The sequence below is a fragment of the Leuresthes tenuis genome, unplaced genomic scaffold (genome assembly GCF_036924035.1).
Source record: "Leuresthes tenuis unplaced genomic scaffold, fLeuTen1.0.hap1 SCAF_6, whole genome shotgun sequence".
NCBI classification, from domain to species: domain Eukaryota; kingdom Metazoa; phylum Chordata; class Actinopteri; order Atheriniformes; family Atherinopsidae; genus Leuresthes; species Leuresthes tenuis.
This window is the reverse complement of record NW_027325360.1, coordinates 25,816,410-25,839,931: the sequence shown is the minus strand read 5'-3', so window position 1 is coordinate 25,839,931 and position 23,522 is coordinate 25,816,410. Positions and strand designations below refer to the sequence as shown.

Below are 23,522 nucleotides of genomic sequence, written 5' to 3'. Positions count from 1 at the left end.
GAGATTAGGGTTAGAGTATTTAGCTCTGAGGCTTGTTGCTATTTTTTAGAAAAGACAACAATTGAGGAATCTCTTCTGCATCACACATACATTTTTCTCAATCTTCCTCCTCATTTACCATGCATTCATAAGTGCAGAATTAATGGAGTCTTCCATTTACTCCATAAACCATCTAACCACTCTGGACCCAAAAAGTGCCTCAGATACAATAGTAAAATATGACTGAAAAATTAAAAACAAAAAAATCAAAATTAAAACCTAATCTTTTCCTACAAAAAGACAAAAATCTGCTTCCCAAGCTCATAGAAAACAGCATCATATGCAATGTCGCACTGCATACAATTAGTCCAGACAAACCAGAGATGACATATAGGTCTAGAAGCTACGTCTTTTTTAATAGGCCCAGGCAAGAGTTATTTTAGGTTGTGCTATGACTCATTCTGACTGATTGTAATATGGCTACACTCTATTACCGTAAACCACGAGTTTGCCCAAGAAGTGCTGCAGCTGGCTGTGGCCAACTGGATTCTACATTACCCTTGAAATGAACCTAAGATCAAGACTATAAATTTCTATGATTCAAATTACACCCTGTTGGCTTGTACTGAAATTCCAACATGAATGCAAATTAGGGAGAGTGAGTGAGGAATACATAGTGAGAAAGAGGAGATAAATGTGTAAAAAATGGTAAACATGGGGTTACTTACACTTACCTGCCAAATGGCTCGGAGGCAGGAAGCTGCTGTGATGGGGGGCGGGCCCATATGGAGAGGGAGCTGGATGCCCGGACCCTATCAGAACAAAAAGGATCATTAATATCATCCAATCAAATAGTATAGAACTCTCTAAAGAAGCACAATCATAAATCTGACCCCTGAAATTAGACAAAATACAAAGTGTAAACAAATATTTGCTGATTACAGCAAACATAGATTAGTTGAGAGATTGCTGAGTAACGCCAATGATATGCCATTCATTCTTGTATTGCAGCTCTCACATATTTCTGCTTGAATCTGTAGCAGCTTAGTGAGGTCAGTCCTGAATGTGTAACTAACTCTTTTACAACAGTGTTACCATCACCCATATCCCATGAATTGTTAATGAAAGAGCCAATTACAGGAGTCTCTCTGACAAACCACTGCATAATTACCAGTCAAAGGCCACTCTCCTTGCTGTTGCCCTCCAGTGTGGGGCAAATCAGTCAATTACCTAACTGAGAGTCATGCATATTCATAGACAAATTTGACTTCCTTTACTGGCAAAACATTTGCTGCAAAAGCACTATAATTAAGTGAACATTACATGCGAGAAAAAAAGATGTTGATGCCATTTCATTAGAGTCTTTGGCATCTGAAGGCTTTAAAATGAGATAATTTGAGTATCTTAAATCGTTAATCTTTTTCTGAAACATGCTGATTTGTGCTGAGTACTGAAGGACCTGACTGACCTGTGGAAGGAAAGAGGGGTCGTGCCAGGTCGTGAGGGTATGGGAACCCTGGAAAAACTCCTGGAGCAGGGGGTCGACTGAACAGATCCAGCTTCCCATTCATGTCTAGTTTGTGGGGGTCAAGCTGCATTTGCTGGAGTTGAGACAAGGACAGACGGACAGAGAAAATTAGGTCGGCACATGACAGCACATAACATGTCCAGTAACAGAGATGAGCGGGATTTGTCTTCGACTACGCTGACAGAAATTTCAGAAGAAAAGAGACAAAGGCTCCATGTCTCCAATTCTGGCCAGCTGTGTCATAGCAAATGTATGTAAGCTGATTAGGAACACTAAATCCTTGGTAACGGGGGTTCAGGGCCCAGAAAGGACTGACACCAACAGGCCAGTAGCAATAGCTCAGGATCTTCGTGGCAAGACATACCAGAGAGAGACAGGGAAAGGTAACCCACAGGCAGTTTTAGTCTATATAACTATTCATTTTTAAATATTTGATTTGAGCATATTGCATTTACTATGATTGCAGGGTGTTACTCTGTCTTTTAAAATTGTGTTGCTTACAGCAACACTCTCTCAGAGGAAGATGAGTTTTTTTTTTTTGTAACATCCATCTTGTTTTTATAATCTCACATTTCCTAGCAAATATGACATGATAAGCTGAGCTGGGTACTTAGCATTATTTAGGCTGTTATTCCATAACCAATAGAAGATGTCTGTTTTTACATGACAGCAAGATTCCTGTAAGATATAATTATCCAACTCACGCACCTTCATTTTCTGCTGGTGGTGGTAGATCTGCCATGCGATCTGGACATGTACTGCGCACCACTTGCCAGGTTTCTAAAAATTTAGAGAGAAACTGGGGTTAGCCTGCTGACTTTGATATGGGGAGCTAAAAATGGATTCTGGCATTGAGATTTTCTGGCCAGACTACAAAGTGGGAACTTGTGAGGATTTTCAACAAGGAAATGGAATAAAAATATCTATCCCTGACTTTAACCCCATAGATGCAGCCATACCCTGCACTTGATGGTGAATTGTTGAGGAATTTGAGGTTCTAGACTTTGTGGCCTGGCCAAAGAGATAAAGCGCTTTACAAAAAGAAATCAGGTATTTACTTACCCTAACCGATGTCCTGAATGGATCACTTATCTGTATGGACAAACAGATATCCATTATCATCAATGTACACAAATAGCCAGGACATAAAAATGCATGTTCCTATTTTCAGACTCTTTGGATACATGTGTTCAAAGAGATATGTGAGGAAAAATGCCTTTTCCTAAGAAAGGATGTTTCTGTAAAGATTTACATTGTGTCTCTGACACACATATGCATGATTTTAGCAGAAGAAAAAGAGCAAGGACAGCCCGGCCGAGGTGTTATCTGTCTGATGCTTACCCGTGGATCCTTTTGTAGCAGTGTGTGAGGAACTGCTCCAGGACGTGCTGCTACATCAATGGGATTAGAAGCCTGACAGAGAGAGAGAAAGAGAGACAAAGAAAAAGATACATGGTGAACAAACAGATTAAAGTAAAAACATGCGTAAACATTTTTTTTAAAAAGATGGCTGTCCTGATAAACATCCTCAGGGAAGGAGGTATCATTATAGGACTCAATGACTTATGTGTAAGTGTCTTTTTTAAACCCACCAGAATATCTTAAAACTTGGAATTGTAAGTCCTATACTTCCTCAGTAATGCTATAAACCATATATATATATGTAAAAACCAGCTATATAGCCAATGTAGATAAAACTGAAAACCCCCACGTTTTTCTCCAAGAATACTTAGCAAGGGGTTTGGATGCATACGAGTGTTCCTTGAACCATCTGGAGGGACCTTCAACAAAAGGGCCCCTCCATGACTGAGCCCACTGGGAATAGGGCCAGCGGATTTAGGCCAGCTTTGATTGGTGGCTTACTCCAGGTCACAGCCTCTGAGCATCTGCCAGACAGACTCTCACCCTCCTACCCCTTCACATCCCCTACGTCTTCTCTCGTCTGCTCTCCTAAACAGACATGCAGCAATTTTGTTCTTCAGCATTGCCAGTGACGGCTTGGCTAAGCATGTAGCTCTGACCCTGTTTCAAGTTCAGTTAGGTCTGACATAGCATTATAAAGTTGTTAGTGAGATGCAAAAGGCTAGCACATAGTATTTTTGGGTAAGCTTACTATGGTATACATCTTTTTAATTCTTGATAAGATGAATACAATAGTTAGATGAGATGGATACCCTTCAAGACTATCTTTTATATATATATCTAATATATATATCTAATGATGATCTGAAAAGGCTCAACCAAAAACAGTAGCTTGGTGCTTCTCACATAATGGTGTGGTTTAAAGCTGTTAGTGTAACATATCTATGCTCAATACTTATTTAATTTATTACTGACATATCTCATTGTTAATTATATTTAAATTTTTCAATCTGAGAAACTATGACTAGCTTAAACTTGTCATTTTATTAAAAACAAAATAGTTTGGCTGCATTTAAAAATGTTGGGTTGCCTTTTGAGTGCTGTACTTATTCTTAATTTCAGATGTGCGTTTTCTGCTTTCCAATATTCTCTGCCTGTTTATAGCTTGTGGATTGAGGGTTGGGATGTGGGTCTGACCTTGGGCTGGAAGGCTCCTTGTAGTGAGCTGAAGGGTCCTGAGTGTGGGAGCAGCGGGGGCATGCCTGGCATGGTTGGGGGATAGGAGGGAAAGAACTGGGGAGAAAAGAGGAGGATGGGAGACACAGAAAGACACATAACAAAATCATACAGAGATACGTACAGGACTCAAGCATGTGCACACACAAAGCCACGGCAACATTCAAATATGTCAAATATTTGATTTGCCAAATGCAAATAGTGTATTTACATCAGAATGACAAAATAAACTCACATTTGAATGTCTGATGAATGGATTGTCCAGCTTGGGGGTGTATTTGTCGAACTGGAGGAGAAAAGAGAGAAAAGAATTAGGCAACAAAAGTCCTTCATATAAAAGCCTTCTTTAAAAAAGAACATGTCCGTATTTTTACTTTACAAAAGTAAAACACATGATCAACATCTGTAACTGGTCACAGGCAGGTTGAAAGCCATAATAATAAGCCCCAGGGTAAAGCAACTAGCTTGCACCAGTCATGGGTTTCATTAAATAGCATGGTCAGATAGGCAGTTAAATCACTAACAATACGACCACTTCAGCAGCCTGCCAGGATGAAGACAGCCTTCATGACTTTCCAATTGAGCTTACAGACGTTGGGCGGGGAGACCAATCTTAGAAAACAGATCATTTTAAAACTACAACACTTGTTTCTATTCACTGGAAAAAAAATGCTGAAATATGATTCCAATTGCTTTTGAGTGCTGCAACTTTTTTTTTCTTATTTTCTTTTTTCTTTCAAACTACAAGCCCTAAAGGTATATATACTGTAAGAGAATACAGGGAGGCAAGTAGCTTGATTTCATTGTTCAAAATGCTGACTTGTAATGAGATTTAGTCAAAGAGCAGGTCTGTGCATGAGACCATGAACAGAATATTTGAGCAGTGTGACCATTTTACCTCATTTGACTGAAACTAAATTGAGACATTTGAAATGGTTAGGGGCTAATTCAGAACAGTTGAGCATGAAACTGACATCACCTTCACACAGTGATTTAATGTGAAGAAATCTGTGGCTGAGCTTATGCCTATAAGACTAATTTTGACTGGAATTTGCCATATAAAAACTGTGGTTTTATGAAAGAAAAAAAAAATTCCGATCATGCCCTGAACACATGTGAATCTAGTCAGTAAGCTGAGAAGGAGGGGAGAAAGAGACAGAGCAGAAAAAGTTGCCCTGCACATGAATGGGGACTTTGTATGACTGTTTGCAAGCCAATACTGGTTCTCTATTTTGAAAACGGCTAATTACAAGTGACAGTAACTTATTCCTATTCCACAAATACACAAACCATTTGCAGGTACTTTTTGCGAGTGTTTTCACAAAGCTCTCTTGGCAGGCGCAGATGTTTTGGGTTTACATAAAATGGGAAAATGAATGGGTATGATTCAGAATCTGTGTGTGCAAGTGCTGCGACACGGGTGGTTGAGGGGGGAGCGTGTGCAGGGCTGGCTAAGTCACTGGTGGAGCTGCAGGGTTTGGGTCAGGGGCCCTCTGGTGTAGAAGAGCCTTTTACATCTGCACACAAAATGGCAGCAGTGGCAGTGACGGTGTTGGCGACCATGTCTGAGGGCGATAATAGGCCCATTTCAAAGACAGGCAGCCTATTGAGAGGAAACGCCAAGCCAGCTTCCAAGCTCATTAAACAGCTTCTCTGCATTTCTGAAGGCACGGCCTGTTTCATGTCTGACACTGAAAAAAGGAATCTGGCTGCTTTACGGCCTTGTAAAAGAAAAAAAAGAAGGAAAATACAAAGTCTTGCCTTTAGAATTTATAGTAGCTGTCACAGTTTTATAGTAAACAGCTTTAGCTAATTAAAGCTTAATATTTCATCTTATAACAATTAAGGGCATTCCTCGTCCAAATACATGGCAGGGACAAGGAGGCGGCCATTCACTGCTTCCATTTGGCAAGCTAGCTGCTTGAGGGCATAGAGCAATAAACAAATATACAGGCTTCATAATTTCATTAATTACAGCCATTAGCCAAGGGCTGTTACATAGTTGAAATGACATGGGGTGTCTAGAGAGCAGGAGAAAAAAAGGTAGGAGAGCAAGAGAGAGAGTAAGCACAGCTGGGAAATACTAGGTCTGCCTTTTCATGACAAAACAGTAAAAACAACAACAGCATCATCATTACTCCTATTTCTCTAAGAAAGCACCAAATTAAAGAAAAGCAACATTGTTACTTAGGGGCATGAGGGAGGGGAAGAAGTAGAAGTTAGGTAACAACTACAACAAAAAACAGTAGAGGGCATTAATGTCAGTCTCAAATCTCACTGAAAAAACACAATCAAAGATGGGGGTGGGGTACATCATGGGCTGAAATACTAAAACAATGCCAGAATTAGTGAAATGGTGGAAATCGCCCCTTTCATCTTCAAAGAGAGGCCTGCGTACTGCACATAATTCCTACCATGTCAGGAATGAATAGCAGACCAGAAAACTGCTTGTTTGTTGGCTAGAGAACTATCTTAACAGTCTCTGTACTTATCTGAGACTGGGCCATAAATACCAGAGCTTTGATTTCTAATGTACAGGATGGGGATAATCTTGGAGAGGAGCCCTAATGGGACCACAGGCTCTTAATCAGAGGTCATGACATGATGGATTAGATCTATTAGACTAATGCAACAAAGCTACAAATGGGGACCCATCTGAAATGACTGCCAGAGATTGCTGTGCATTTGAAATGATGGATGAATAATCATAACCTTTTTTCCTTTGTCCTAATCTGAGAGCAGTGTAGGAACCACCACTCTCAACCCACCCACACCCCCACCCGCCCTCAAAATCTAAGACTTGACGGCATGGAAAGCAATTAGAAAGCAATTAGAAACATTATCAAACAGCTTAAAATTATGTCATTCTCCCTTTATCTGCAATGAAGTCATTTGAACTGCTGCAAAGCTTTGAATTTGTCATTGTAAAGGATGGTAGGATGGTTACTCTTGGGTAACACACATGTACACACAAACTACAGAAACCTGCACAGAAAAAAAGAATCTGCAGGAATGCACTCACACACACGCACTGTTTGATGGCACCTTTGTTGCTCTCTGTCTGCGGGTAAATGATCAAATTTAAAACACATCCATATGCAAGCAACTGAAAAACTGCCTTCAGGCAATTCCACTTTTTGATCATCAGCAAACACTAGAAAATAAAATCTATGTGAAAGTTGAAAGTCGGGTTAAGATTTTTAATGAAATCTGTTAACGGTCTCTTGGCATGCATGCCATGAGTCAGAAATAGCCTCTATCAAATATGATGCATACTGTGTGGATGTGCCATTAAACACAATGCCACTATGGATGAATACCTTAGAGTACAAGCAAGTATATACGGTATGTATTTGGCTAAGTTTGACCAACCTATGGAGCAATTAGCATGTATATGGAAAACTAATAGAGATACTAAAGTGTAGTTTGTGTATGGGGAAGTGACAGGAAGTGGGCGGTTCTCTCCTACTGAGGTAGAGCAAAGGTGATGCTCCAGGATGAAGAAAACAAAGAGAAAAATTCAAACTGAAGGAATTATTTTCTTTAAAACCAGGGGTCTGTACAGCTATGGGACATATTTGGTAAATTTGGGGTTGAAGAAAAAAGGGAGGAGTTGATTGAAAAGGAGATTGGAGGGGTGATAGGTGAGGTTGGTGGGAAATTACGGGAGCTTTTCTTTTTACTTATCCTCACATTTCTGGCTTGGGTACGCACCATGGGGGGTGCGGTGGGCGGGGTGAGGATGGCGGCCGGGGGCAGACTGGCGGGGAAGGGCGTGAAGGTGTGCTGGTGGGTGTGTTGGTGCTGGTGCATGTGCTGGTGTTGGTGAAACTCGGCCCTCAGGAGTGACACGGGGGCCAGTGGCGAGGCGGACGGCCCCCGGCCCCGCTCTGAACTTTGAACCAGGAAGCGGTTGTTCAGCTCCTGCCTCAGGATATCATGCTCTGCAAGAAAGGAGAGCGAGGAAAACCAAAAAAAAAAAAAAAAAGGAAAGAAAGAAAGAAAAAAGGGGTGGGGGAGGGAGCGGGGGACACAGAAAAAAAAAAGGCACGGGCGGCCAGTCAGTCTTTACAACGAATGTAGAAGAAAGAAAATAGTCACCTGGCATTCTCTGTTTCTCCAGCTCATGCTGTGAGGATTTTCTACGTGGGGACTCATTGGTGGTGGTAAGAGAGTTGCCTGTGACAATGTGCCAATCAGAATCCCCGAATGAGGCTGGCAATACATGATTGGTTGGTTGAATGATATCAACAGGCTGGTATCTAAAGACAAGAGAGAACCAAGAGTCATCCCAGCAGAAAACACACACACTCTTGCCCTCTATTAGAAAGTCATTGCACAAATGACATGTTTATGACATATTTTGGAGACATCCACTTTTACTGGAAACATTATTCTTCTTATTTTACAGCAGAAAACTGTCTGTCTTGCTTAGACTTTCAGACATTAAATTGATACAAATCATGTATAGATGCTATGAGAAATATCTCTATTGGTGAAATGGAAAAAAATATTCAAACTGCTTAAGTGCTGCTCCCAGCATTGAGAAAATGTCTCCAGCTGGGATGGCTGTCCAGTTGTAAGATGACATCTTTCACTGACTCATCCAAGCCCTCTTAGAGTGACTTTGGAACTAAAAATTCATCATCGATCTGTGGTGCCGTTTACAGCAACCACAAGAATACAGTCGTTATAAATGAGCAATTTATTTCCAGTAAAGATTCCTTTTGATTCTGTAATACCTGTTGGTGATTTTCTAGTCAAGGCCTTTGAACAATTTCTTATTATTGATATGGTTATTTGTGAATTCTGAATTTGCTATACAAACTTAACTTCATTTCCAGTATCTTCACCCACAACATGCCTTTAAGAATATGCAAACCTTTAGGAAAGGGGCCAACTTTATACTGCTATTACTGAACAAAATATCTTGTTCTAGGTTCTAATGTTCTACTGATTTGATCAAAAGTTTTATCACTAATGCACTACGTAAAAGGCTTTGAGGAAAACTAATCTAAAATATTGGAATCTGGACAGAATAATCGAAGAAAAGTTACAAGTTAAAAGATGGAGAAACAAATAGTCCACATAAGTAGATTTAGCAACTTAAAGATGACCACGTGCATCAATAGAGAAATAGAAATGATAAGCTTGGATATAAAAAACTTGACAATGAAATAAATTAGTACTTACCAGAGAAGCAAATCAAACACTTTTTTGACTAGTTTTTAACTAGTTTCATACGATTTCAACATATCTAAGTAATAACTGTAGGTTGAAGGCCAGTTATCCTGTTGGTATATACTATTTCTGCATATGTAAACATCTTTTTATAATTGGAACTGTAACATGAATCTAGAAAAGTTATGCAATCAGGTCTAATGCAACTGAAACCAATATACACCCTTTAATATTAAGAGATCACTACAGTACACAAACTAACCTAGCCTGTGATCAGAGTGTACTTGTATATTATATCAAAATCAAAACGGATGTAGTAAAACTAATTACATACAAATATGTTACATTTGTTTGATGAGTCTATGTTTGACAAAGAAATGCAAAAATTATAATAAATGTAACCACTGCTTACAGTGCTTTCTTTAAAAAAGGAGCAGAACTTAAAGCAAGTGATGGTCCCTTTTAAGCTATTGTGTCTCAGAAGCTGTTTCTGGAGTGAGGCTACCATCTAACGTGTGTGGTTCCCAGCTTTACCTGGGTAGGGGGTGCCGGCAGGGTGTCCAGGCACCACTAAACTGTTGGTTGGTAAGGTCGGTGGTGGAGGCAGTGTGGCTGGGGTTGCAAACATGGCCGAATGGCGATGGGCCGGGCTCCGTAGGGAGGAATAGTGCGAGGTAGAGAGATTGGCTATGGACAGAGGCAAGGCAGGAGCCGAGGATGGGAGCCCACTGAGGTGGTGGTGAGGGGATGGGGGAAGATGCTGTTTGGGAAGACCCACTGGACTGCTGCTGTGGCTGTATGATCAATAGAAAAAAAAAGACAGTTGACAGTCTCCATTAAAATAATGATAAGTTACAATGTAAATTCATACTATAAATCGGGGCTGATGATATCTGATTTTCACCACACAATAATCATGATTAAAAGCATTCACGATTACAATATCAATCAAAAACTAATTTGACTAATTTGTCTTTTGAGTTTTTTTCAAAATAGGAGATAAAGAACTTTTTTACTTTTTACACAAACTATATCAGCTAAGAACAAAAAAATGTATCATACCGTCAATACAAGAAATGGGTATTTCATTGATTTATAATCATGATTATTGTTAATACCAGTATATTGTGACACAGCTACTGAAAATACAAACTGCGCTTTATCGGTTGTGACAGTGTTCTGTAAGAATGTGCTTTTCTGATAGTCACTTAAGTCACTAGAGTTCAGCTGTACTGAAAGTACGCTTGACACTATGCTTTGTCAATACAAGAATTATTTTCTAAGAGCACCTCTTATATTTATTATATTGGACTAAAAAACGCTGAGGGTACAATTTGAGAGGGTGAGGTGAAATGGGAAACAGTTGACTGTCCTTTATGTTCTGCAGAACTCATTGATTACAGTGAGTAAAACTGACATCTGGCTATTGCAAGTTTGTGAGGTTGAAAATCAATATTCACAAGAAAATAGTCGACGTCCTGTGGAATATTGAATTTTCCACTATATTGCATTAATTTGGAATTCTTGCAGATTATTTTATCATGGACTTTATCACGAAAGTTATTGTATCTGCAACATCTGGTACAAAAGGGGAAACTTGTCCAATGTTGGCAGCTTGTTGAATTATTATTTTTATTTTCCCTTGCTGTTAGCCAGTGGCAAAGAGATCACATGTGGTATTACACACCTCTCAAATGGCCACCTGAACTTAAAATGTACATGAATTTGCCACTAACACACTTCCAGTGTTCGTATTTTTTTCAATCCTAATTCTTAGCGAGGTGCTTGCCCTGAATATCAGAGCCACAGAAATCAAATGTGCGTGTAACAAATTACCTGATGTCGTGGAGGCTGTTGTACTGCAGCGGATGATGCACCTGGTGGTTGATGACTGGCCGTGTGTGGTGCGATGGGGGCGGAAAAATGCGGGGCTCCTTGTGTGAGTGTGGGTGAGGAGGGTGGGGCTGGGGGTGGGGTTGTGCCCTCAGGAGGGGTGGGGTAGGGACAGGGGGTGGAGGTTGCTGTTCTTTTTTAACACTGAGAGGAGGAGGGGTGGGAAGGCGTGACCTAGGAGGATCTGGGGGGGCTGCCGCTGCTGCAGGTGCAGGGGAGCCCGTGGGTGCCGAAGCCGGGGTGGGGCTGGGCACGGGAGGTGCAAAGGGCACCTCAGTGTTGCTCTGCTCCTGACTGCGGTGGAGTCCTGAGACTTTAGCTGAAGTACAAGTCTTGGACTTGGGACTCTCATTCGCTGGCACACCTGAGAAGTAAATTAAAGCAAAATGTAGCATGAAAATTTGAACAAGACACAAAATCTGTCAGAGAGAATTTCAGATGTTAAGCTACTTCCTAATTAAATTCCACAGCACCTACAGTATAATAGCTGTAGGAGGAATGTAACTGCTTGCTACTGCTACTGCAAAAGTGGACTTGATCATTGATGATCAATGATGAAATAAAAGCTCCATTTCCTCCTTTATAATGTTGTCCCAGTGTCCTCTGTGCAAGGTTCCTCTTGTTTCCTTTCCCTGGGTTCCATTAAGTGTTTAATCAGGTCGTTTTCATGCTTGACTATAATCAGATGATCCAATTTCTTCCTGCGATCCAGTCAGTATGAATAAATCACAGCTAATTAAAGTTAAATGTCGGCGCCCATTCAGGGCTTTGCTGAGCACACAATCTGGCATGAAATAATTATGTTTCAATTGTGATGTGAAGAGAGATTGTGGCCCCTTATCCTGCCCTCTCTACCACTGCGTCCTTCCATCCTCCCTTTCTATTCTTTCAGAGGATATAGGAAACCACAGCAAAGCACTCTGAGCTGGACTACTTTGCTTTACCATTCATCAGGAGTCTTTTCAAAAGAGAAGAAGCTTTTATAATCAGCATTCCACTGAACAACTTTTCATACTTTCACTGTTTAAATTTAATCACTGTAATTATGTGCTGTTGTAGTAGGAAAATGAAAGTGGTAGAAAATGCAGCATCTTGACACCTTTTACACATGAAAAATCTCAAAGCAATTATGAATCTTAATGAAAAAGACAAGACATTTGGTGATCGTCCACTTCCATTTCTCAGAGTTAAGAGAAGAAGCAAAATATACCACAAAGAAATTGAGTTTGAGGAAAAAGTGATTCTGAAGTAGCAAATTTAATACTGTAAATATAACCAAAGATAACCAAAGCTGCTACTGGTAGAATTCATGCTAAGCACAGAAACATAACATGCACCAAAAAATGATCCAGAATGAAAAGGTATTCACACATGCAAATAATCAGACAGAGACATAGGAAGAGAAGATAGCCCTGTGGTGATGACAGTCTCTTTAATCTAGAGCTAGGATGCAGCGGTACTTCAGTCAAAAGGCTTACTAGCGTTTCAATTAAAAAACCTCCATGGGCATTCTCGACAGTAACAAAAAAATTAGAAAAGCTTGGAGTTGCTGTCAAGCCAGTGACAACTCAACATGCAGCCTGCTAATGGAATATCCAGTCCCTATTAATGGTCTGCTTAATCTTTCAAGGACCCTAACACCCATAAAAAGGCCAATAAAAAGACGGCAGAGCTTTTATTTTTTTATTTGTTGAGCTCCCCCCCCTTTGCCCCTTGCATTTATGAGAGAACTGGGGCTTGCTAAGGTGTCACGATTTTCAAATGAATTCCGGTGTCCATGCATATATAGACTTCCTGACTTATAGAGGTCTGGGATTTGGATTAAACTGTCAGGCTCTCATTGCTGCAAGAGAAAAAGGAAGATTCAAAGCAAAGACAGAGAGAAAAGCACAGACACACGAACAGAGGCGAAGAAGCAAATATCTACAGTCGAAATGTCGCAGTTGGGCAATGTTGCCGTGGCAACCAGTTCTCTCAGACACAATGCAAGGCGAATGGTACTGAGGAAAGTCTTACAGAGATGGAAGGGGGCTTCTCATATTAATGCTGCTGTGCCAGTGCCACAGCAAGTGCCAGGTTATCTTAATGATGATTCTAATTGGCTCTAATGGAGGCAGGGAGGTATCTGCTCAGACCTCTCATTAAAATTACTCAGAGAGATAAGCCACTCACACACATACATAAGAATACGACGAAAGGTGGAAACAAAAAAGTTCTCAGTGTTGGCATATCCCAAACATACAGTACAACCGTATTCTTAACATTTCATTTTAGTGAAGACCAAAAGGTCTAAGTGTAGTTCAATTATTTTTTGTTTTCCATAAAGTTCTGTCCTCTTTCCTGAAAACCACAGAACTGTCAACTCAATTAACAAAATTTCAGCAAACTGACTAATTCTGCATTGTTTTGTTCTTGATTTTGTCAGCACATAGAATACACCTTTTCTACAATCACCAGCTGAGGAAAACAGTGGGCAAGCCACAGGCAGTCATGTGAAACAAATGCCATACAAGCCTTCGTACAAAAAAGATGTGCGCTCCTGAAGCCTTGCTTGCAAACCTGAGCAGATGGTGTGAGTGAGTCAGGCAGGTTGGAGGGCAGCCCAGTAGTGGGGGTTGGCTCCCCTCTCCCTTTAGCTGGGTTAGCGCACTCAGGGGGGACAGGGACATTCCCGAGGGGGGTGTTGGCAGGTCTGCTCACCAGATGACATCTCATCCTTGTATTGATCTTTTTATAGATGTTCCTGTGGCCCTGCTTACTCAGGAGAATTGAGCCTTGCCCTGGGCACACGTGCTTTAGTTTGCAGTGATATGAATTTGCAAGTTGGGAGGGGTGGAGAGAGAAGGGACACAGGGACTGAGACAGACGGACGACAAGCCGCTGGGATTTGCTTGTTATGACTGATGTGTCCAGCAGGGAATCTAGGTTGAACACAGTGTCGCTACACAGCTGTTCCTGCCTTCGATATCCTTCACATGTGACCCTGTTCGTCCCTGTGGAACATCTGGAGAGCTGGCACTGATCTGGTCCTATGTGGTCTTTATGCCAGATGGTCCAGCTTGGACCAATCTGGAATTGCTTGCCCCTGACCTGGACAAGAACTGGTCAGTTGACATGTTCCAAGAAAAGCGTTGCTCATCCTTGTGACTAAAATATCCCTGTACGGGCACTATACAGAAACCCAGAAGAAAAGAATTGTACAGTTGCTTAGAAATACTTTGAATCACACAACTAACATTTTGAAATAATTCATGTCTGTCCAAAACACACCTCTGGCTATCTGCAAATAGGCACAATGCCTTCATGAATGAAACAAGGGCTCGAGAGAATATTTGGCCTCAAACTAAAACTCTCAGTTAACTAATATTATGCATGCAAATAGGAGTGTTATATAAATTACCTGCTCACTGCTGACATCAGTACCAGTGGATACAATAACAAAGGGAAACAGAAACTGTATGCAAAAAGCCCTTTCAGGCTTGATCCGAGAATATGCAAATTCTCTTTAGGACAAGACGATGTTGTGGGATAAGGAAAGCTAAAGGCCACTGGGTGCTCTCATTTACCAGGCAAATGCTGCGGTTCACTCTGTTCATGGCTTTGCCAAAGCATAAACAGTCAGGACTCTGATGAAATGACACGAGCAGACAGATATTTAAATAAAGCAGCATATCTGCAGAAAGATGTTTGAGGATTCACAAAGTACTGTGTGTGAGGATGCAGCTGCTTTGATCTGTCTCCTGTTGGCTCGGGTTGACAGAACATTCTCCTGCTCTTGACGGTTGAGCTCACAGTGATTAGGTTTTTGTACCTCTCTAGACAAGCAATCTACGCAGAGCCAAGGCTTAGCTCATGAGTGAGCGACTGTGAAAGATGGCTATAACAGATACTGGCAGAAGGCAGGAAATCGCAATCTTGCCAATCAACACTTCATTGGCGTGAGGTATTCAGTCATAAAAAAAGTCAGGGTGATTTCAACAAAATTATTTTGTATGAGAGGAACAGAAGGGCAGGGTTGTGTGGAATAACTGTGCTAATAATAAAATGATAGGAGAAATTTGCTATGGCTTTCCCTCACACTATTTAATCTGCCCCTAGCATCACCAAGCCAGTAAAGTTGGGAGCCAAGACAACGTTTTTGCAAATCACTCAGAGATGTTAATGGGAGAATGGACAAGGGGAAAGCTGGCCAAGATAGCGAAAGAGTGGGGACAGCTGGCACGTTTCAATTATTTCTATCTGTGTCTTTGCTGCAGCTCAGAAAAGAGTTGATGACACAAGAATGGGGATGGGTGTTAAGCTGTAACACATTTACAGATGAAGCCCAGGAATAAATGGAGAACCTAATGTTCATTTCAGAGAGCTGGCAGCTCAAGCTAAGGGATGAATCAGTTTTTCCTGTGCATATCAGATCCCAGAACAAACTTGAGCCATATGGTGCAAGACACACATGCCAGTCACCTCTCATGGCACATATGCCAAGGCTATGGATGGTAGGCAAAAAGGATGCATCGAATCTCCAAACTGGAAGGAGAGTGGGAGAACAACAGAGGTCTAGATGCTCAAAGCCCATTTATGTGATGCGTGATCCAATGGTGCTCCCTAAACAATGTCAAACCTTCATTAATCCCTGGCAATAATGTCTTGCAGACAAGCAGAAAGCCTAGACACTCACATTTCCTTGTTGCTGCATGAGTGTTTATCAGGGCCCATCCCCCTGCTGAGCTGCTTGCAGCAGAGCTCTGAGACAGCCATCAGTCTCAGCTTCTTATGACCACAGCTGGGTCGTCTAAGGTCAGTGCCACTGGGCTACACTAAATAAAAGGGTGGACATCTTGGAACTTTCAACAAAAAAGCTCAAGTCTAATGGCTCCTCTGACACAGCCCACCCTGCCAGACAGGAATTTGACCCCTTTCACTGTCACTGACCCTTCGCCAGAGCCAGTGACCCTTCTTACTCTGAGGCCTCTGTGGACAGACAGCCAACATGCAGAAAAAAGGGAGGGGTGATCTCAGCTTTACGGATGAATTTTATGTTGAAAAGAGCCTTCAGGAGTTATTTGTGCAATGCTGCAAGCACTAGCCTTATCATTTCATTAATTAGCGTGACACGCCTGCCTGATGGACTTGAACGCCGCAGCAGCAGCTGTCTCAATTGATTATAGCAGTTGATGTGGTGCTGCAATTATGGAGGTGACTGGAGACAACGCCTGCCACTTCTAATAAAGGACTTAACTCCAGCTTCCTACACCACAGCACAGCAGTGGGAGGAAAGTGGCAGCCTCCCTGCATCTCTCATACCTTTAAGACCTTTTCAGCATCTCACCATGGACTACTGTGGAGCCGTAGCTCTTGAGCAGCGTGTCAGCTTTACTTAAGCTTGCAGAACACATGAACACTATCACTTCGGTGCCCCACAGGAAAGCATCCTCTATTAGCCCACCAGCTGGCTCACAATCCACAGAGAATGAAAAGAAAGGAGGTAAGAATGAAAGAGATTGGGAGAAAGAATGTATAAGACACAAAGACGGAGAGTTTTTGCCAGGAAGCTGCAAGTCCAAGCAGAGATGGAGTGAGTGTTCAGCAATGTAAACAGCGGCATCTCTTTCTAGCCTCACTTCATGTATGAACATGCATGAAGCCCACATGCCTCTAAGTGGATATAATATTATCTTTCAGTGTCATACTGATTGCTTCACAATGGGATGGAAATGGTTGGGTGAAAATCCTTCAACAAATCTTAAGTGGCATGACAGTTGGCTGAAAGAGCCTGCATGTTTTTCTTTTCCTCCTCCTCCATCTCAATTTTCACCCACCAAGCTCAAAGCAGCGCAACAATTGGAAGCTGACAGCTCCTAACCATTCACCATAGCTCATTGACTGTTGTGACATTTGCAGCCGTTACAGTTGAGTGCAATGAAACGGATAGGAGAAACATCTTAGCCAACATATCACATTTCTTCAGGTGTTTTCCAGATACAGATGTTTGTAAGTATGCTGTGGGTTAGAATAAGCCATCGCCTGGGTTCCTCACTTCCTTCATGCATATACAGCAGCCATTTTCACAATGTCAAATAATAGACTCAGGCAGTCAAGAGTGCTGAGACAGCTAATTTGTCAGGTGGTGTTTTTTAAAGGTAGTGACAAGCTCGTCATCAACTACCAGAGAGCAAGATCATCAATCAGGCTGGACTTTAAAAAAAATAAATGTGTTGCCTTGTAGTGGTTCCATCTTTAAGCATCTTATTACATGCCAAGGCTGCTAGTCTTTATGCTGATCAAAGTCCAGGTCTACTTCTCTCATCAGTCAAGAGCCTGCCAATATAGCAACTCTTAAATGTATATTACAGCATGCCACAGGAATGCAAAACTAATTAACAAAATAAATACTACGCCAGATATGACATTTCAAAATATACACATGCCACACGTAGATGACTCAGTCAAAACAAAAAAGTAATTTTTCCAAGCACATTGTTGAAAAAATAATTATCTTATATCGCTATCTAATATATTAACCCATTTCAATGTTTCTCTTGATTAAATGACATTCATTCAAATTACATCTAATTACTTAAATACCTATGAAACGAAGAAATATTCGTGTTTCAGAAGCTGGAATCAGCAGTTTGACATTATTTTCCAATACGATGAAAAAAACTCTTTGGTCCCTGAATTTGTATACTGCCAAGTTAACTGTAGAGTTTCTGTAAGTGATCATCATCAAAACGATTCAGTTCAAGTCCAATTTTCCTGATAAGTGGTTCTAATACAATAGTGTTTATATCTTAGGGGACTGTTTTTATCTAAAGATCCCATTCTGCATTAAAACTCTTAGACTTAAGCTTCACATATCGGCAAGGCATGTCTAATGTAGACCCAATAATATAATCAATGCCTCTTCTATAGGAGGATCCTGCTGCTGAACTGCTTCTCGGGTGCTGCTGGCTAAGTAGGCTTACGGATAGAGACCCAGCAGCTGTCGAAGACTAGACGAGAGCTGCTATTTTCCTCGTAAATGGCTACATGCCAAAATAGCTGTGTTCTTAAAAGCTACAAGCCTTTTTCACCATCAATCAGAGCTTGAAATATGTAAGAGTCATTCAAAAAATCTTGCTTTAGTCTGTTTTTCTTTTTTTTTAAGCAAAGGGGGGCTGTTGAAAAATCACTTGTTGAGGCTGACAACACACTCAGAAGACTGAGATACAGCTCTTAGGAGTTAGACAAACAAACAACATCTCAAAAGCCCTCCCTTCCCTCTTCCAACCATCATACCCCTCAATGCAACAGGAAGAGTGACAATTGGAAGGTGTATCAGATTTGCAAACATTTGTTGCCCTTACTCACACCTCATTCATCATTCTTGATTCGATGAAAGGAGCATGTCTAAAAAAGAGGGATAAAGTGACCAAGACTTGGAGAGACAGAGGCATTGTGAGGTCACTTAATAAGGCAGAGGAATGAGCAGAGGGTTGAATAAAGATTTGTGTCAAGTATACTAATGGAGACAAGGCCGGGATCCTGACCTGTGGTGCTGCTGCTAACCTAAACTCACCACCATCTGCTCCAATCTCTGTTAAGCCCAAACCACACAAGCAAACACAGACACAGAGGTAGAATTTGAGTCTGGCTGCTTCAAGCTATGGTGGACAAGGAACATCAACAACAGCCTGCATGACTTCAGGGCTGCTATGAGTTGTCGCACTTCACTTTAGTGTTCCAAGTGTGGCACAAAAAGAATTGATTTGTTTAGAGTGTGAAAGCAGTGTGTCAGTTTGAGGAAATGTGTGAATGTGAGTATGTGTGTGAGGCAGGGAGGTAGCACAGTGAGCGAAATTGGACTCTGAAAAGAGCCGAATTGCTTGCAAGATGAAACAGACTGAACCAAAAAAAAAAAGACAAAACAAAACAACAAAACAAAATCGAGCACCAGAAAAGTGTCAAGCAAGACTTGCCAGCACAAAGACAGAAACACGCATACACTCACAGAGAAATCAAACTGTTTCTTTATGCTTGACATTCCAACTTCATATGACAAAAACAGTACTGAAACAGCTAGAGGAATCAAAATCAAACCACTGAGTGTTACTGACTGTTTCATGATTCCATGTCGAAGCCGAGGCTCCACACATCAAACTCTGAAAGCCTACTCTCTCCCTTCAGCAGCCAGTGCTGAGATAATTGTGAGCAGCTAAAAGGTAAGTGCTGGGAGTGTCACACTTGAAAGTGGGTTTTAAGCACCATCAAGTATCAAGACCCAGATGGCTCATCCTCCCTGAAAAACATGTCCACTCTAACTCGACTCCGGAGACACCTGCTACCGGGATTAGGTCAGTGCTGCTACGCCTACCCAGCACTAATACACTGTGCTGCAGCTGATGAGGAGCCCCAGGCACTTCAGCATTTGCCCCGGACATAACAGTTGATGAGTCAATACTGCATCATTAGTGATAGCAATAGCTATACATTGATTCATTTATTTTTTTTGCACAGGCAAAATGTGTCACAGTACCACTACGAACCGAATATGGTTAAATATTAAATTTGTCCAAATAATGTAATTTTCAAATAAATAAGATTTGAAAAACAAAATAAATAAACCCTCCAACACTCTAGCATATATGATATCCAACAGTATTGTACATTAGTAGCAAAAAAACGGAAATACAAACATCAGTTAGATCATCTAAAGGTCTAACCTTGCTCAATACTGCTGTTAGCGTTCTGTATACTTTTCTCTATGGGTTGTGTGACACTGGAACAATCTCTTCCCAAAGCAAACAGCAGTGAAATCCCAGTCCTGCTGCTCACCCCTCAACACAGCAGCACTAATCCAACAGCCAGGGAGGTTGGAGCCCATGCTCTGCTGAATGGAGTATTACAGTCAGTCAGAGGCCATTAGGGGCCCCACCACCAGGGCCCAGAGCAGGGAATTCACCAGTAGCCAAAAACAACAGCCAAACAGATGACCGCTTGAATACTGGAAGAGACCACACAGTGCATATTCCTTTTTTTTTTTTACCACCTCTGAAACGGCCAAAATGCAGTCTCCTCTGTCTAAGCGAATTACCGCCTGTGTGTTAAACACTTGGACGATTAATAACACTCATGCTAGCTGAAACACATGACCAAACACAAGGCCTTTCTCAGCAATGTGTCAGATTACGGCTTTAACAGAGTGTTGAGGTCAAGACTAGAAGAAAGCCTCTATTGCAAAACTCTCAAATGCCAGCCCAGTCAAAAATACTGTACTAGTCCAAACTTGTGGACTATATTTCTGATATGCCACAGTGGTATCAGAAATATAGAACAAACACCAGAGGAAGAGCATCTTTCTGAAATTACTTGGTATCCTTAATTTGGCAGGCTGATACCTCTGTTTAATTTGGGATCTTGTTTTTTTGTGTTGGTCTCCTTTCCGCTTTGAATATTCTGGCACATCTTTCAGATATTTGAATGTCCTTCTCTGTCACAGAGTCCGAAGTATTTACATTCGGTCTGTTCCTGGTGACGACTTTTCCATCTTTTTAAGCTTCTGTAAACTGCTTCCCAAAATGTCCAATCCATTACAAGCATGTTTGTAATATCCATCTAGGCTGATGACAGTCCTCTTGCCAGCGATTGTACATTATCCAAGCATCGTGTTTGGCTACAATCTCATACCATCTGGCTTTGTCAATGAGCGTTACAGCCTCATCTGCAAACAACATTGGCTCTGAAGCTCTCAACATAAATAAGCTTAAAATGCACATAGTGAGGAGCTGGGATCTTTAAAATGCAGGGCGGGGAAAAAACACAGTCTTGCTGGCAGAATGACTGGATCTGGGAGTAAAGGATTATAAACTAGAAAACCTGCAAGTGATCACAGGCGTCAGCTTTACATTTCAGACATGACAGCAGCGATAAGATGCTGGCCATGTATTCTCATAAGTAAACAATGAAAATGCCTTCCACAATGCAGTTGGCCGTGTTTTCATTGGAGAAGGCAGAGGATTAAGATTAGACAGAAGATGTGATGAGAGCTACTGTGCTCTAGAGTTATCCCTTCTATTCTTTGCTTTCTGCATAAACACACACACACACAAAAACAAGGGGCTTACGTTTATTTTATCCAGTGTTGCTTCTGTGTTGAGATGATTGTCTGTGCAAGTTGGTCAGTGAACTGCTGCAGCTGCAGCTTATCTGTGAAAGACTGAACCCATTTGACCTAGGTATTTTCTAAAGATGTAAGTGAACTAGTCAGCTGTAGACTACTGAAAGATGGGTTGAGTTCAGAATGCAAGACTACTAATTATAATAGTAGTCTATCTATCTCATTCATGTAAAACTATCAAACTGAAAGTGGCACTACTTACAACAATAATAAAAACAAGGTAAAAATCTGTCATCCCTGTATCACAACCACAGAAAAATGCTCTGTTTCTAATAAGGCTTGTGCAATGCTGATAGCATGATAAGTAAGGGCAGTAGGACAGAAAAATCATAGGTATAGAGAGGGCATTTTAAAACTTTGGCCTGAAATTAAATAACTGACAGTTGTCATTATAACCTTACAGCAAAGATGTTCTGAGTTTGAATCTCTGCTGGGCCTTTGTGCATGGAGTTTGCATGTTCTGCCTGTGCATGAGTGTGACTTGTCTTTGGATATTCTGGCTTCCCCCTACAACCAGTTTGTTAGGTTGATTGGTTGCCACAATTAACAGTAAGCTTGCTGGGTTATTGGTTTAATTCGTCTGTGATATATATATTTATATATAAACACTGACACATTTGTGCATACACCAAATACATTTATATATATACTTATTTTCTTTGACTTGATCTGAAATGCCGTGAATCCTTTGGTGTATGCACAAATGTGCCAGTAAAAAAACTGGTCATGTCCCTGACAATGTCCTTTATAGCCTTCAGTGATTTTGTAATTGCTCCCTCTCCAAAGCTAAAGCTGAATCCATATTCAGTCAATGATCACAGAGCCACTTCAGCGTAACTACAATTTTGTCACAATTGCTGATCGCACCCATGAGCTGACTGAAACAGATTATATGGACTGATAGAGCTGACTGACAGGTGTCAAGCATCCTGACATGTCATGATAAAGAAAAGAGAGATACACATTCACTATCAAACAGGGTTTCTGTTACAAGAATGAAACTCAATCAGCAGTGACCAAATGTTAATTTTGCAAGAATCCTAGACTCAAGCATGTTTCTAATGAACATAATGGTGCTCTAAAGGGGGTACTGAGTGCATGGGGGGTTAGTGTGAAATATCAGCAATGACTTTACAAGCCAGCTAATTGCTGTGAATTGAAAATCTGGACAGCCTCTGAAAACAGGCAGCTTCTGAAAGCCTTGACATCACTTACTGAATCTTACTAAACAACCAAAAATGTATTTCCCGTTGGCTTTCAAGGTGCCAGACCACAGAGGAGTTGTAAGTAATGTGGCTTGGTCTGCCTGCCACTCTACATAAATAGTACATGACAATGTAATTGTAATTTAAAAAGCTATAAATATTGAAGAAGAATTTAAATAATTTATGGAACACTGCATTGTAACAAGATGTGTGTGAGTTTATGTGCGTGTGGGAGCATTTTGTCTCCTTTTGGTCCTCTCTTGCAGCGTAGGTTGAAGGATGGGCAGAAGTGGTGCAAGGAGGGAATTCTGTAATTGCTTTTTCTGTCCCTGAAGCAGGTCTTCCTGCTTTAAATCAAAAAAGGCAATCTCTGTCAGTAATGGCTCAATTAATAATTAAACATGTGTCTTATCTCTGCTGGGCTCCCCCTATTTATTTTCATCTTTCTGACATGGATGGCCACACAAACAGCATTAGCACTATCAATGAAGAGAGCTTAATATCAGCTCTATTCTACAAAAACAAATCATTCAGCTCATAAACTGTCTTGTGGCTGTGAGCAGTAATAATCTTAAGATTAATGAAGAAACAACTCATGTTTTGGTTTTCTCAATTTCTTCTGAATATTTTGTTTGCCAGTGAGCCTGCCTTCTTTATTCTTTTACCCAAACTTTTCAATACTTAAAACAAATCAGGACAAACATGAACTGCTCTCCAAGCTCGTTAACAAGTGTTGTACCGTTAGTATGAAGGGAGATGCTTTCTTTTATGCATCAGCTTGTGGCATCCTTTTGCAAAAGCAGCTGTTATAAATGAGTGGGCAAACCTCAGACCAACATCAATATGGGAACATTTGTCTTTCTGATAGGAAAAGCATATCCTGTCTGGAATATCTCAAACAAATCAATTTCAGGACTTGCTAATGGTGCTGTGTAAAACCTCGCATCCCCTTCTGTTTTTTCAACGTCACATCTGACCTCCGGTC

At 41.0% G+C, this 23,522-nt stretch overlaps 1 protein-coding gene across 10 annotated transcripts in view; it reads right to left on the bottom strand.

Moving 5' to 3' along the window:
* fbrsl1 (fibrosin-like 1) overlaps positions 1-23,522 on the bottom strand; it is a 260,510-nt gene that overhangs the window by 4,775 nt on the left and 232,213 nt on the right. For 4 of the 10 annotated variants that reach the window (XM_072388437.1, XM_072388443.1, XM_072388440.1 and 1 more), the window contains 10 exons: positions 11,123-11,543; positions 9,821-10,080; positions 7,799-8,049; positions 4,341-4,391; positions 4,067-4,162; positions 2,849-2,920; positions 2,570-2,599; positions 2,216-2,287; positions 1,448-1,580; positions 708-791 (listed from right to left, as the gene is read on the bottom strand). In XM_072388437.1, coding sequence (XP_072244538.1) covers positions 708-791; positions 1,448-1,580; positions 2,216-2,287; positions 2,570-2,599; positions 2,849-2,920; positions 4,067-4,162; positions 4,341-4,391; positions 7,799-8,049; positions 9,821-10,080; positions 11,123-11,543 — 1,470 coding nt within the window. Of the gene's footprint in view, positions 1-707; positions 792-1,447; positions 1,581-2,215; positions 2,288-2,569; positions 2,600-2,848; positions 2,921-4,066; positions 4,163-4,340; positions 4,392-7,798; positions 8,050-8,206; positions 8,368-9,820; positions 10,081-11,122; positions 11,544-23,522 lie in introns of all 10 variants that reach the window. The other 6 variants (XM_072388438.1, XM_072388445.1, XM_072388444.1 and 3 more) reach the window with 4 other exon arrangements.